The sequence below is a fragment of the Pelodiscus sinensis genome, chromosome 2, assembly GCF_052426305.1.
Source record: "Pelodiscus sinensis isolate ZL-2025 chromosome 2, ASM5242630v1, whole genome shotgun sequence".
Classification (NCBI taxonomy): domain Eukaryota; kingdom Metazoa; phylum Chordata; order Testudines; family Trionychidae; genus Pelodiscus; species Pelodiscus sinensis.
This window is the reverse complement of record NC_143053.1, coordinates 215,731,459-215,745,307: the sequence shown is the minus strand read 5'-3', so window position 1 is coordinate 215,745,307 and position 13,849 is coordinate 215,731,459. Positions and strand designations below refer to the sequence as shown.

Genomic DNA, 13,849 nt, shown 5'->3' with positions numbered 1-13,849 from the left:
CTTTTTTGCGCAAAACAGTTTTTAGCTGCCTGCACTTGCCCTCTTGCGCAAATACATTTGCGTAAGAGGGCTTTTTCCCGAACGGGAGCAGCATAGTATTTATGGAAGAACAATGACCATCTTACATTAGATTGTCAATGTTCTTGCGCAAATTCAAGCGGCTAGTGTAAACAGCTGGCAAGTTTTTCCGCAAAAGCAGTTGCTTTTGCGGAAAAACTTGCCAGTCTAGACGCAGCCTTCTTGTTTATCTCCCCTCCCTATTTAGGCATCTTGCAAGCATACTGTAGAGCAGGGCTACACAACACATGGCCCTGTGTTGGTTTTTGGCCCGAAGTGCAGTTTGGGTTGATATGTGTTTTAGTAGTTAAATTCTGGACTGTTACAAAGCCAAAACAAAAAAATAGTCAATATAATGGTCTTCTGTTGATATGCGTTTTAGTAGTTAAATTCCTGGACTGTCATTGCTTATTGAAAGTGCTGCCATACGGGTGGAAATCGGGTAAATATTGCATTTTATTAATATCAGAAGAACTGACTTAAATGGGGCCCTGCGCGTTGTGTAGTCTTGCCTTAATTTTTGTATTCATGCCCGTCAGTGTAAAATAAGCTATTTGCATATATTTGCATGTATATGCAACCACACTTAAGTTGCAGCCCTTGGCATGAGCTGTGAGTATCATTGTGGCCCCCAGGGCTTCCAAAGTTGAGTAGCCCTGCCATAGAGGAAGAATTTTGACAGATTCTTAGGTCTCTTATGGTATTTTTATTCTCAGTTGGTTTTCTGTACATTTACTGTATTACGGTAGATCATTTATTGAATATAATCTACAACAGCTTTCTCCATCTGGCAGCTGACAGTGCCCTGGGGAGTTATCACTTTATAGGTTCAAAGCATTAACACTCCTGTTCATATTTCTCAAGAAGTTATAGGATCACCACTTGAGAATTTTGCCCTCAAAGGCTTCTGAGCTCTGCATAAAAGTAACTAAACCAGTTTACAAAAACCATGCAACATTGGTATTTTGCCTTTGGTATTATCTGGTGTTATACAAATAAATTATGAAATGCTGGAAAGGCTGAAAGGTATTCTATTCCCTTTCTCTTCTGCTTAAGAGACAAAGTACTTGATGCTGCTAAGATGTCTATCTGTGCATGTGTGTCTCTTTTTTCTGTTGTCTATATTCATTGCAGCTTGTAGACCTTTCTAGATGGAATATTGCATTGGCCGTGACCAGTATTCCCTCTAAGCTGCAGGGCAGCTTAGCTTCACAGGTGATTAATCAGCCCTGCCCAGTCAGTCAGCTCTGTGCACAGAGCCTTGAGCCTCTGACTGGGAGGAGCTGATTAATCACCTGTGAAGCTGAAATAAAAAACAGGACTATGTAGCACTTTAAAGACTAACAAGATGGTTTATTAGGAGATGAACTTTCGTGGGCCAGACCCACTTCCCCAGATCAAATAGCGGAAGAAAATTGTCACAACCATATATACCAAAGGATACAATTAAAAAAATTAACACATATGAAAAGGACAAATCAAATTTCAGAACAGAAGAGGGATGGGAGCAGGAGGTAAATGTTTGTGAGCTAATGATATTAGCTTTCCCAATTATCATCTCTAATATCATTAGCTCACAGACATTTACCCCCCCCCCCCCCACCCAATTCCCCTTCTGTTCTGAAATTTGATTTGTCCTTTTCATATGTATTCATTTTTTTAATTGTATCCTTTGGTATATATGGTTGTGACAATTTTCTTCCACTATCTGATCTGAGGAAGTGGGTCTGGCCCATGAAAGCTCATCATCTAATAACCATCTTGTTAGTCTTTAAAGTGCTACATAGTCCTGTTTTTTGTTTCAGCTACACCAGACTAACAGGGCTACATCCCTATCACTGTGCTACCATCCATGCAGTTTAGAGGGAATATTGGCAGTGACAAGCCTACAAATATAAATGTGTGGCTTTTCTATATTCAGATAGGTGTCTTCGTGGAAAATCCCATTAAACAAGCTTTTATGAATCTGGCTGAAGTACAGCTATTCTACTTTGGCCATTCATGGGATAAGAATGGATGCTTGTCCATATTCAGGAGGAGATTGCTCACCAGCTTAGTTCAAACTGTTTGCAAGACACACAGTGTTTAAATGGATGCACTTCCTATTGCTGTACAAATCCTCTCAATCTAGAGACCATGTGGAGAATAATGTTTTTCTTTATTGTAACAAGATATTCATTTGCATATGTCATAAGAAACCCTGCCCTTAATCAAGGCTTTCAACATAATTCTCTTTTTTTTTTAGAACTATTTTGTCTTTGTGATATTTTTAAATCAGACATAAATTTTACACTTTTAGCTTTAAATTTTCATTCTTAGTCTTGTCAAAGGTGTATTTTGTTAAATACTGTTAGTTCTTTTAAATAGTTAACAGCTTGTATGTTGTAAATGTCACATATAGGAAATAGATGGGAATACAGGCAGTCCCCGGGTTACGTACAAGATAGGGGCTGTAGGTTTGTTCTTAAGTTGAATCTGTATGTAAGTCGGAACTGGCGTCCAGATTCAGCCACTGCTGAAACTGATCAGTTTCAACAGCGGCTGAATCTGAACTCCAGTTCCAACTTACATACAGATTCAACTTAAGAACCCCAGGCATCCCCAAGTCAGCTGCTGCTGAAACTGATCAGCGGCTGATTCCAGGAAGCCCGGGGCAGGGGCTTCCTATAGTCAGCCGCTGGTCAGTTTCAGCAGCGGCTGACTTGGGGACGCCTGGGGCAGAGCAGCTGGGGTGCTGCTGGGTTGGTCCGGTAGTGCCACCGCTCCTCGGCGCTACTGGACCAACCCGGCAGCACCCCAGCTGCTCTGCCCTAGGACTCCTGGGGCAGAGCAGCTGGGGTGCTGCCGGGTTGGTCCAGTAGCGCCAAGGAGCAGTGCTGCGGGACCAACCGGCAGCGCCCCACCTGGTCTACCACAGGCCCGGGGCTTTGCTCCATGTCTCCCTGGTCTGCTGGGGGGGGGGGGGGGGGGGGGGCGCACTACGTAAGTCGGATCCGCGTAATTCGGGGACTACCTGTAGCTGAATTACTTTCTCTTCCAAAACTAACCTTTATATATCAGCATCTTTAGGCCCTGATTCTGCAGTCTGATCTATGCTGGGGAACTTCTGTGCCCAGTGACTTCATTGGGACTCTGTGTTAGGTGTAGGGGTTCATTTTTGCAGATCAGATTGCCAGATTCAGCACTTTTAGCACATAATCTCCTGAAGTCAGTGTGTGTGCGTGTGTGCGTTCGTTCTCCATACCTGGGATAAAGGAGTCCGCATCCTGAATGGAACCTCTGGACACTATTGCAATATAAATGTACTACAATAATTGCATTATTTTTGATTGCCAGTGCAAATTCTAACTGATGTCTCTGGATAAGCCAGTGGAGTGTTTCTTCCATCATAACTGTGCTGTTCCTAATGTAACTGGACTAAGCTTAACACTGTCTTTAGCACCGGATGAATAGTTTTAGATGTAGAGTATGGATGCAAGAGTGGCATGATATTAACACAAATGTATACTTTTAAAGACAGTGTTCTTGGTGTAAAATGCTATTGTGAATTACTACTTTGATTTTAAACACAATGTATTACAGGATTTCATTTTCTTTCTAGTGAATTGAATTCAAAACTACAAGACACTTTGGAACAAATAGAGGTAAGAATTTTGCCTTTGGATTTTTATAAATTAAATATTTGTTTACATTTTTATGTTTTACATTTCCTAATTAAAATATTTTGGAGTAGTAGTTATTGAACATAATTACTTTACAGTATTGTCTCTTTGGAATGCTTTATACAACACAATTCGTATGAAGTTGTGTGCCTAGTTAGATAGCTCTCCTATATTTAATTAAAGTTTATGCCAGCATTTATTTTAAACCAGTCAAAAAGGAAGTCAGTTTATTTGAGATATAGCATTCTATATATTTTTGCAGAAAGTCAGATTTGTTTGCATATTAGAGGAAGATGTACTTTTTTAAAGTTTTCCTCTGTCTTTTTTTTAAATTTTTTACATCCAGCTAATTAAAACCTCTACTACATTTACCTTTTATTTTCTTCTAGTCATAACTTTACCCTTTATGGCCTCATTTTATATAGGAATGGTTAAAAAACGTGTTGGATTAGGGTTGCTTTTATTTTTCCCTTTTAACACAGACTAGGTATATTTTTTGTTGTCATTTTCACTCGGATTTCACATTCCCACTTTTCTTTCGTTGACTCACTGTTTTTATTCCTACTTAACAAGATTCTTATTAGCAACTAACTTTTCATCTTGTGTTAATCCAAATTTACAGATTTTCAATTAATTTGCTGCGAAGGCTACATGCACCTCTACATTCTCCCTTACTGCTTTGTAAAGTAAATCTTCCCTTGTGGTAAATTCTGCTGAAGAAGCAGCAATTCACGGGTAGCTCATGATTAACACTCAATCTCTTGATTGTTCTCTATTCCCAGGTGAATGAATGATAGACACATGAATGGATTTTAACTGGCAGGCTGCAATTTTATTTTCTTAGCATGGGGTAGGGAGGGTGGATGCGTATCTATCTCACATACCAGCTATTTAACGGGTCCAGTGTGGGGTTACAAAGCTCTCACCATATAACCAGTAACTTGAGACAGACTTCTTGGCCTATCCTTCTTCATGTCCAGGAGCTCACGTCTGAGTCTTCTGAGTCAACTTAGCAGAGAAGAGTACAAACAGGGACCTTTGTCTGCAAAGATGTCAGGCTTCTCTTCCTCTATATTGGTGCAAGGTCTACTGGTGAAATCTGTTTCTCATTTACTTGGGGTACCTGGCCCTTTTAGCTTGTATCTGCACTGGACAGTTGCACTAATGACACGTTTCTGATTTATCTCTTCATATTAGATTTGCAAATCCTAGGTGTCTACCTTATCAGTGCTTCCACAGTGCTGAGAGAAAGGTCAAAAACCCACCAGACCTTTACAGCTAAGGTCTTATTTGTAACTAACTTTTCATCTTGTGTTAATTCAACAGTATAGATTTTGAATTAATTTGCTGAAAAGGCTACATGCCAGTTTAGCCCAATGAAAGCAAATTCTCTCCTCATCTTTCCCCTTCTCTTCCCCCCCCCCCCCCAACTGTCAATTGGTCACACCCACAGTATCCTTGTTTTCTATTACTACAGGGAGTGAGGGCGAGACAGCTGAAGGGGCAAAAGGCATCTGCGGTTTATGGAGAAGTTTTTAAATTGTTTTTTTGGAGAAGGCAATAGCTCTTCCTTCTCTCCGTTAGTCAACTGCTAAGACACAGCAAGCCTGAGGAGAGGGGGAAGTTAGCACAGTCATTTTGCGGTGGTGCCTCCCGTTTTCGGTTCTGACAGCAACATTCTCTCCTTCTCTCCATTCTGACCTGTATCGGTGCTAGTGTAATCTTTCTTCCCTTCACCTCTGTTTTGGAGACAGTACCTTCTGCCTGTGGTCTGACCAGATGTCCAGATCTCCCTTCTGTCCCACTTTAAAGAAACATTAAAATTAACTAATGGCGTACATATGGCTAATATTAAACAGAAGGAGAGACAACGCTTCATGGAGTGTTTATATTAATTATTTGAGACTTTTGTTCATCTGCTTAATCTTTAGTAATTTAGTAGTGACACCTTTCAGCTGTTGAGCGCTTCTGTTTCTTCCCATGCATTTTGTTAGTCTGCTACTTCAAAGAACAATGTCAAGTTCAAAATTGTATTTTTCTGAATATTTATTTTTTGTTACCCAAGTAATACTTAAGATGACTCTATCTGCAGGACAAGGGGAAAACTTTATTTTAGTTAAATTACATTGTGCATTTGACAGCCTTATATGCTTTGTCAGTTTGACACACTCTCTCATGCTCCTGTTTTGTGTGGGTCTTTCACACAGAAACAGAGAAGGGAAAATATTATATTAAAAAAAAAAAAAAGGGAAGTGGTTTAAATACAAAAAAATGGATTGGGAGAATTGAGGAAGTTGTAGTAGCTGAAACTGTTTTATTTAGTTTATTCTGGTTCTGTCTGCTTCGAGGTCAGATTAGTCCATTCTAACATTCAACATACAGTATCTATGAATCATGTCCCCCATTCTCTCAGTCATGGTCCCAATCTTATTTGCCCAGTTCATTCCAGTCTCTTATCTTTTGCTTTTTGTCTCTGTATTCCTCCATCCCAACTCTGTCACAGTTTCCTTCCCTCTTCACCAGCTTGAAAATCTCCATTCCAAGTTGCATGCCCCTAGATCCTTTGTCTCTATTTATTCCCTCCTGCACCTGATGTCCAGTTCTTGTTCCTTCTGCATTTAAATCCGGCATCTTCATTTCTGAAGGTGCTCTGGGCATCAGAAATGAGGATCACTGAGAGCACAGGAGAAACATCTTTATGTTCTGCTTCCTCACTGCAATTTCAGATGAAGTCCTGCATGGTCCCAGGCCTGGAGCATGCTCAATGTGGATGGAATCTTTGGCATTTTCAACTGTGAAAGCTATATCATGTTTCTATTGAGCATGTGCAAATTGCATTTTTAAGGCTTATAACTTTTCCAAATTTGCATGGATTTTCATGGGAATGGCAAAAGGCACATGCCTGACATGAAGACCCCTGCCTGCCCGTACCAAATTATAAATCCTTGTTCCACAGTATTGGGCAGTAGAGCTGTTCAAAGAAGTTTCCAGAATCTTTTTAATATGAACTAGACAACACATTTTTTCACTAGCCTGGTTCTTGGAAATGCCTAAGCTATTTTTGACTGAAATACTGCCAAATAATTCAGCCCGAGGCAGTTACCCGGGCTAGAAAATGAGAATCTAATATAGTGAAGTTTACCAGCGTTAAAAACAGGGACTTACAATGGGAAGTTTTGCTAACTTCATAGGTCGTCTTACCAGCCCCTGTAAGAAATATGGACTGGAACTTCATATTATAATAAACTAACTCTTTTGATTCCTTTTGTTTAATATTTAATGTTTCCTTTTTTAATTACACTAGGAACAATTAGATGTTGCTCTCTCCAAAATATGCAAGAATTTTGATATCAATCATTATACCAAAGTTCAGCAAGCTTACAGACTTCTTGGAAAGACACAGGTTAGTATTTTTTGCGGGGGAGGTAAAATATGAAGTATAGTGCTGTCATGATATAAAGTTGGCAAGGACTACCTCGGAATTGTACTTATTAACAGTATGTGTTTATAAAGACTTTAGTAATGCTTCTGTTTGTTACAATAGGTTGCTTGCTAATGCAAAATGTCGTTTGTAGTCAATATGGAACTGTTTTATTAATTCAATACTGGAAGTTGCAACTGAGTTTAAACCCCATTTATGTAATTGTCTTGTCGTTCTAAGACCTTACGCAGGAATGCAGTGCTCATTTTCTTAAGTCATGTTGCATTAAGGTAAAGGGTAGTTGGAGAGTGATGGCAATCGGAATACTAGAGGCAGGAGTGAATTTTTAGAGCTTGTGGAAGCTAGGAGCTGGGGCTGAGGATATTTTGGAGAGAAACCTTAGTACAGGTAGTCCCCGATTTGCAAATGGGTTACGTTCCAAACACTTGTTTGTAACTCAGTTTGTTCGTAAGTCGGAATACATGCTTTTAAATGTGGCCATGCTGTTCGTAAGTGTGGATCGCTCGTTCATAACTCAGGGACCAGCCGTAATGGGCTTAATGGGAGGTTGGTCATAAGTACGAACGGTCGTAAGTCGATGCATTCGTAACTCGGGGACTGGCTGTAATGAATAAGCTTGAGGAGGGTTAAGTTGAGGTTTGAACTGTGGTGTTGGTGTCTGTGGGTTATCAATAAAGCAACCGAAGGAAGGGGCTAGCTTATACTCTTAACTTAGGGTGCTGATGATGAGGTAAGGACTTAACCCAGGTTCTTCTGGTCATAAATTTGGTGATTTAATTGGAAACATGTTGACCCTAGAATGGTAATTTTTTTAATGGTTCCTTCATCTGTGGAAAGTAGCTCTTTTCAGTGTTGTTTTTTCATGGCAACAGTGTAATTTTTAAGTGTACATCAATTGTTTTTGGCACTGTGGTTGTAATCTTATTTATTAACTTAAAGCATGTTACAAAAGTATTAAAATACTCAAATGTAAGCCATTGTGACAGAAAACAATATTAATTAAACTTTTCTATGCTAGTTGTGTTCTGTACATTTTTAATGTATTTGGAACAATTAACTCATTTATTAAATGCTAGACATAAAAGTAAATATAATCCATCTGTGCTTCCAAAGTGTCATGTATAATGTTGGGAAATGTCAGTAAGCAAATTAATCACACGCATAAATAATTTAAAACGTTTTAATGATTGTGACTACCTTGTGAGAGTTTTCTGATTAGCAGAATGAAACAACAAATAATATTTTAGAACCTACATACATTACAAAACAGGTTCTTTGTTTCTTAACTGACATTACTGATACTGCAGTATTGACTGTATTTTTATTTTAAAGATTTCAGTTCTAGACTTGTCCTGAAAAACATTTCAGTATACATAGGACACAAAGTGAAGTCTTCCTATTTTAATTGCTATTTATTTTGTATACTTTAGTACCAGAGGGGCTTCATTTTTTCATTCTATTTAGATGATCGAATTCAAGCTAGGTTTGGTGGGAAATGATCTAATTGATTATTTGCTTTTCTTTTCTGCTTGGAAAGAAGCAGAATGATACTTGTATCTTACTCTCTTCTTTCAGTAGATGGGGTGGAAGATAAAAGGCAACTCATAAGTTAAATACTTTTAATTCTGCAGAACCAGATAACTTTCACTTTAAAGTATTAAACTAATAGCTAAGGAGGTCTCTAAATCATTAATAAAGTTCCAGAGTAATGGAAAAAATAACATATTACCAGTATTTTAAAAAAGTAGACTGGGAAGACACAGGAAACTATAGGGCAGTTAGCCTGATTTATATCCAAGGCAGAATCATGGAAAATCGGATAGGGATGCAATTAGTAAATATTAAAGTAGTTACCATATTTAATGCCACTCAATGCAACCACATGGACGATATTGTCTTGTCAAACTAGATATATTTTATGAGATCACAATTTGTAAATATAACACTGTTAGTGTACTATATTTAGCCTTCTATAAGGCATTTGGCTTAGTCCTGCATGATCTGGTAAGAAAAAAAAATGGTATTCTGCAAAATCAGTGTAATTCATGCTAAGTAGATTAAAAATAGGTTAGCTGATAAATCTTGGAAAAAAAATTGTAAATCAGGACTAATAATCAAATGGTTTTTTTCCTATGGAATCCTACAGTGATCTGTACTCAGACCAGTGCTATTTACCATCTTTGGTAATGATCTGGAAGAAAATGTATAATTGCTGGTAAAAATTGGAAATTCAAACTAAAGTAACACATAATGATAGGGATTTAAAATTATATAGACCCATGGAGACTACATGGCAGTGTGGGCTCATTTGAATGACACCTGTTTTTAACAGCGCCAAATGTTAGGTTATAAATCTAGGAACAAAGGAAATGTTGGTCACACAAGGTGGATGAATGTATCCTGTAAATCAGTCACTGTGAAGAGGATGTAAAGTTCTGGTAGAAAGCCAGATAGATTCAAACAATCAAACTGATGCTCTTCTGCTTTTCTTTTTTTTTTTCAGACAGCGATGGACCAACTACATATGCACTTCACTCAAGCCATTCACAATACAGTGTTTCAAGTGGTTCTTGGGTACGTAGAGTTGTGTGCAGGAAACTCGGACACCAAATTTCAGAAGCTACAGTACAAAGACCTCTGCACTGTACGTGGGTAACATAGTTGTCTTATATAGTTCTTGCATACTTTTATCACTGCATGTAACCTTTAATGTGTCTCATTTATGATTCTGTTTTTGTGTGTGTATATTATAGATATTAAAATTATTTTAATTTCAGCATTACAGTTAAGTATTACAATCACTTAATAAAATTGCATGGAGTTAGAGAGACCAGTCTATCAATATTCTTTGTGGGTTTAGATTAAGATGATACTTGGTACTGTGAGATTCCAAAGCGTGATCATATACTCAAACCTACATGAGTGTTACAAAAGATAGAAATTGTAGACCTACTGCTGCTGCTGTCAGACCTTGATGTTGCACCCACTGAAATTAAAAGGATAAATTTAAAAAACAATAAATGGTCTGGTAGCACTTTATAGGCTAACAAAGCATGTAGATGGTATCATGAGCTTTCGAGGGCACAGCCCACTTCTTCAGATGACCGGAGTTCAGATGACCAGTCATCTGAAGAAGTGGGCTGTGCCCACAAAAGTATATTGGTTCTATGTGTCTGTATATCTCTCACACTGGAAGAAATTAAAATGTCTTAAACATATGATGTAGAATTTTATTAAGTTTCCAAAACAGAAAACTAATTAGAAAAATTTCAAAAAATATTACAATGACCATACTGGGTCAGACCAAAAGTCCATATGATCTAGAATCCTATCTTCCAACAGTGACCAATGCTATGTGCTCAACAGGGAATGAACAGAACAGGTAATCAAGCTATACAATCCTCTCACCCATTCGCAGTCCTGACAAACAGATGCTACGGATACCATCCCTGCCAGTCCTGGATAATAGTCATTGATGGACCTGTTCTCCATGAATTTATCTAGTTCTTTTTTAAAACTCTTACGTTTTGGCCTTTACAACATCCTCTGGGAAGGGGGGGGGAGGGAGGAGGAGGAGAGAGAGAGACAGACACTTTTTTTTTCCTAAGGGTGTAAGCAAGTAGTTGACTACCTGATAAGCCTAGGCAAGGTAGGGAGGAACAGGAGCCAGTGCTGGGGGGAGCCAGCTTAAAAGCCATTTCCCTCCCCTCGCCCGCCCCCAGCTCCGTCTCAGCGGTGCTACCTGCCCCTTCCCCTCCTTAAGAGCCTTTGGTGAGAGATCTTGTCAAAGGCTTTCTGGAAATCTAAGTATACTATATTCACTGCATCCCCCTTGTCCCACATACTTACTGACTTCAAAGAACTGTAGTAGATTGGTGAGGCATGATTTCTCTTTCCAAAAAACATTGACTCTTTCCCCAACAAATTATGTTCATCCATGTGTCTTACAGTTCTGTTCTTTACTTCAGTTTCAAGCAGTGAGTCCCATACTGAAGTTAGACTTATTCTCCTGTAATTGCCAGGATCATCTCTAGAGCCCTTTTAAAAAAATTGTCATCACATTAGCTATCCTTCAGTCATTGGGAACAGACGCTGATTTAAAGGATAGATTACAAACCATCGTTAGTAATTCTGCAGTTTCACATTTGAGTCCCTTCAGAACTCTTGGGTGGATGCCATTTGGTCCTTGTGACTTATTACTGTTTAGTTTATACGTTTATTCTGAAACCATCTCTAATGATGTCTTGATCTGGGACAGCTCCTCAGATTTGTCATCTAAAAAGAATTGCTCAGGTTTGGGAATCTCCCTCATGTCCTCAGCTGTAAAGACTAATGCAAAGAATTCATTTATTTCCTCTCTAATGGCTTTGTCATCCTTGAGTGCCTGTTTAACATCTTGATTGTCCAGTGGCCTTTTGGGGTAGCTTTACTTTAATTCTTTTTTTATATATAATATCCTTTCCTTGAAAAATGTATACATAGCATCTATATAGGAACTTTCTCAAAAATATTTTTCTAGAAAAATTGATTGTTTTAAATTCTGCTTTCAGTATACTTTTAAACTTGTTTCATTTGTGATCGTGCCATTAAACTCTGAGCGATTTCATTACTATTTGAAGAAGAAGTGGAAAATGGGTGAGCTCAGGCTTACTACAGTTCAGCCAGACTTTGACATGAAACGTGAAATTGTGTGTCTAGATTGAAGGTACTGAAAGTAATTTGTGCATCAGAGACTGAGCCCTCAAATATTCAAATATTTTCACATTTGACCAAATGGCTAAGTCAAACTTCAGACTTACTCCTTCCGTCATGCTATTAAATCAAAGGGTAGTAGCAAAAAGATTAAAATTCTTTTGCTGATTGCTGTGTTGCTCTTTAATTTCTTAGAAATGTTCTGGAATTGCTTAGTTTCAACAAGTAGACACATCTGCATTTCATTTTTTAAAATTTAATAGGACACTAACATGTTGATTTCAGGACAAAAATATATTAGTAAAGAGGTGTACAGACCCTAAGAGATGTGGTCCTGGGAAACTGCTTTTCAAAGCCCTTTCACAGCAGAGGAAGGGCTTATCCAATAAGTCTCACTGCCTCCACTCTAATCCAGAAGACTTGGAGTAGAGAAGTCATAGGGACTTCCACTTTGAAGTACCTCTCTCTCCCGCTTTGCTGCCTCTATCTCATAGAAGCAGCAAGGGGGGTGAGATATCGACTAGTCAAAAGACTATCCAATAAGCAAATGCTTATCGGATAGTCGACTAGTCTTTAACATCCCTATTGCCCATTGGTGGAGGCAGTTCTTTGGCTAGGCCCAGTTAGGTTTAAATGTAATTGTTTGTTGCATTACCTTCAGAGCAGTAAGACTAACTAAAACTTTCAGGTTGGAATATAATACAAACTCTATTGCATTCCCACCTCTGCATAAAAAGCAACCCACCACATTCAGCACTTGTATTAGGGATGTTTGTAATTGACTAACTGTTTAACCGATAAGCTGATGCTTATCAGTTAATGGTGTCACTTAAACTCAGCTGGATCCTGGGGAGGTGGATTTGCAATGGCAGGGCACTGAAGCCTCCTCCCGGGAGTGGGATGGGCAAGGGCTGCTCACTCTAATCCTGGGGAGGTGGCTTTTCTGCATTAGGAAAGACTTCTCCCTGGGAGCTGGGCTAACAGGGCCTAGTGGCCCGGCACTCGGGGAATCTTTATTGTGGCGTCTGCAGTATAAAGCTAAGCTTAGTGTTGTACTGCAGAGCCCGTAGCGTATAGCCACTGAGTTTTTCAGAGGAGATGTGGTTCTTTTTAACCAACTTTTAACATCCCTGAATTGTCAATTTTGCCATGTTGTAGATAGGCTGAGGCCAAAAAATCAGCTTTATGTGCCTGTATTTAATAGAACTAGGACTCTGTGTATTCACCACAATATCAAATCAGAAAGCTTTTAACATAACAGTAGCTAATCGGCCACCAGCTGTGTAGTCAATTTAAACATTTTCAAATTAAACGTTCAATCTTATTTTTGAGTAGATTTACTGTTGTGTTATTCTGAAAACCTTTCTGATAAACCCATTTGACTCTGATGCATGTTCTGCAGTTAAATTCAGAAACTCTTCAGGAACTTTTGTTTGTATAACAAAAACTTATACTAAATTGATAGTTTTAGGATGCTGGGATGACACTTGCAGATTTTAAAAATCATTCTTAAATAGTGACTGCTGGAGTCCCAGATGAGCAGGGCTCGCCGAACTGCGGCGAGTCCCGCTCGCCAGCCACGCTGTCCGGTGATCTGCACATGCGCAGATCACCCGAACCCGGCTCTTCTGGGTAATAATCTACTCGCCACGGGTGAGTAGATTGTATAATTTGTTGAGCCCTGCAGATGAAGAGATTAATACTTGAGAAATTTGTTTTCAAAATTTCTTGAGTTAATGTTCTGTGTTGGAGTGGGTTTTCCCCCTATTAAAAAGCCACATTTATTAAACCTTCAGAGAAGCTTGTATATAGAATGCTAATGTGTTTGTTTTGCACTGAATCTGTTATAATGTATATTATCTACTTTTTTTAAATCAGTGGTTCTCAGTCCTGGACACGTGACTCCTTTCATGTAGCAAAACTCTGAGCGCAACTTTTCTTATATAGAAAAGTGTTTTTAATTTATATTTTTACACCATTATAAATGCTGGGGGCA

The 13,849-nt window shown here is 38.7% G+C and overlaps 1 protein-coding gene across 5 annotated transcripts in view; it reads left to right on the top strand.

Moving 5' to 3' along the window:
* VPS50 (VPS50 subunit of EARP/GARPII complex) overlaps positions 1-13,849 on the top strand; it is a 177,208-nt gene that overhangs the window by 52,032 nt on the left and 111,327 nt on the right. For all 5 annotated transcript variants that reach the window (XM_075922362.2, XM_006114479.5, XM_006114480.5 and 2 more), the window contains 3 exons: positions 3,659-3,701; positions 7,024-7,122; positions 9,665-9,805. In XM_075922362.2, coding sequence (XP_075778477.1) covers positions 3,659-3,701; positions 7,024-7,122; positions 9,665-9,805 — 283 coding nt within the window. The remainder of the gene's footprint in view (positions 1-3,658; positions 3,702-7,023; positions 7,123-9,664; positions 9,806-13,849) is intronic.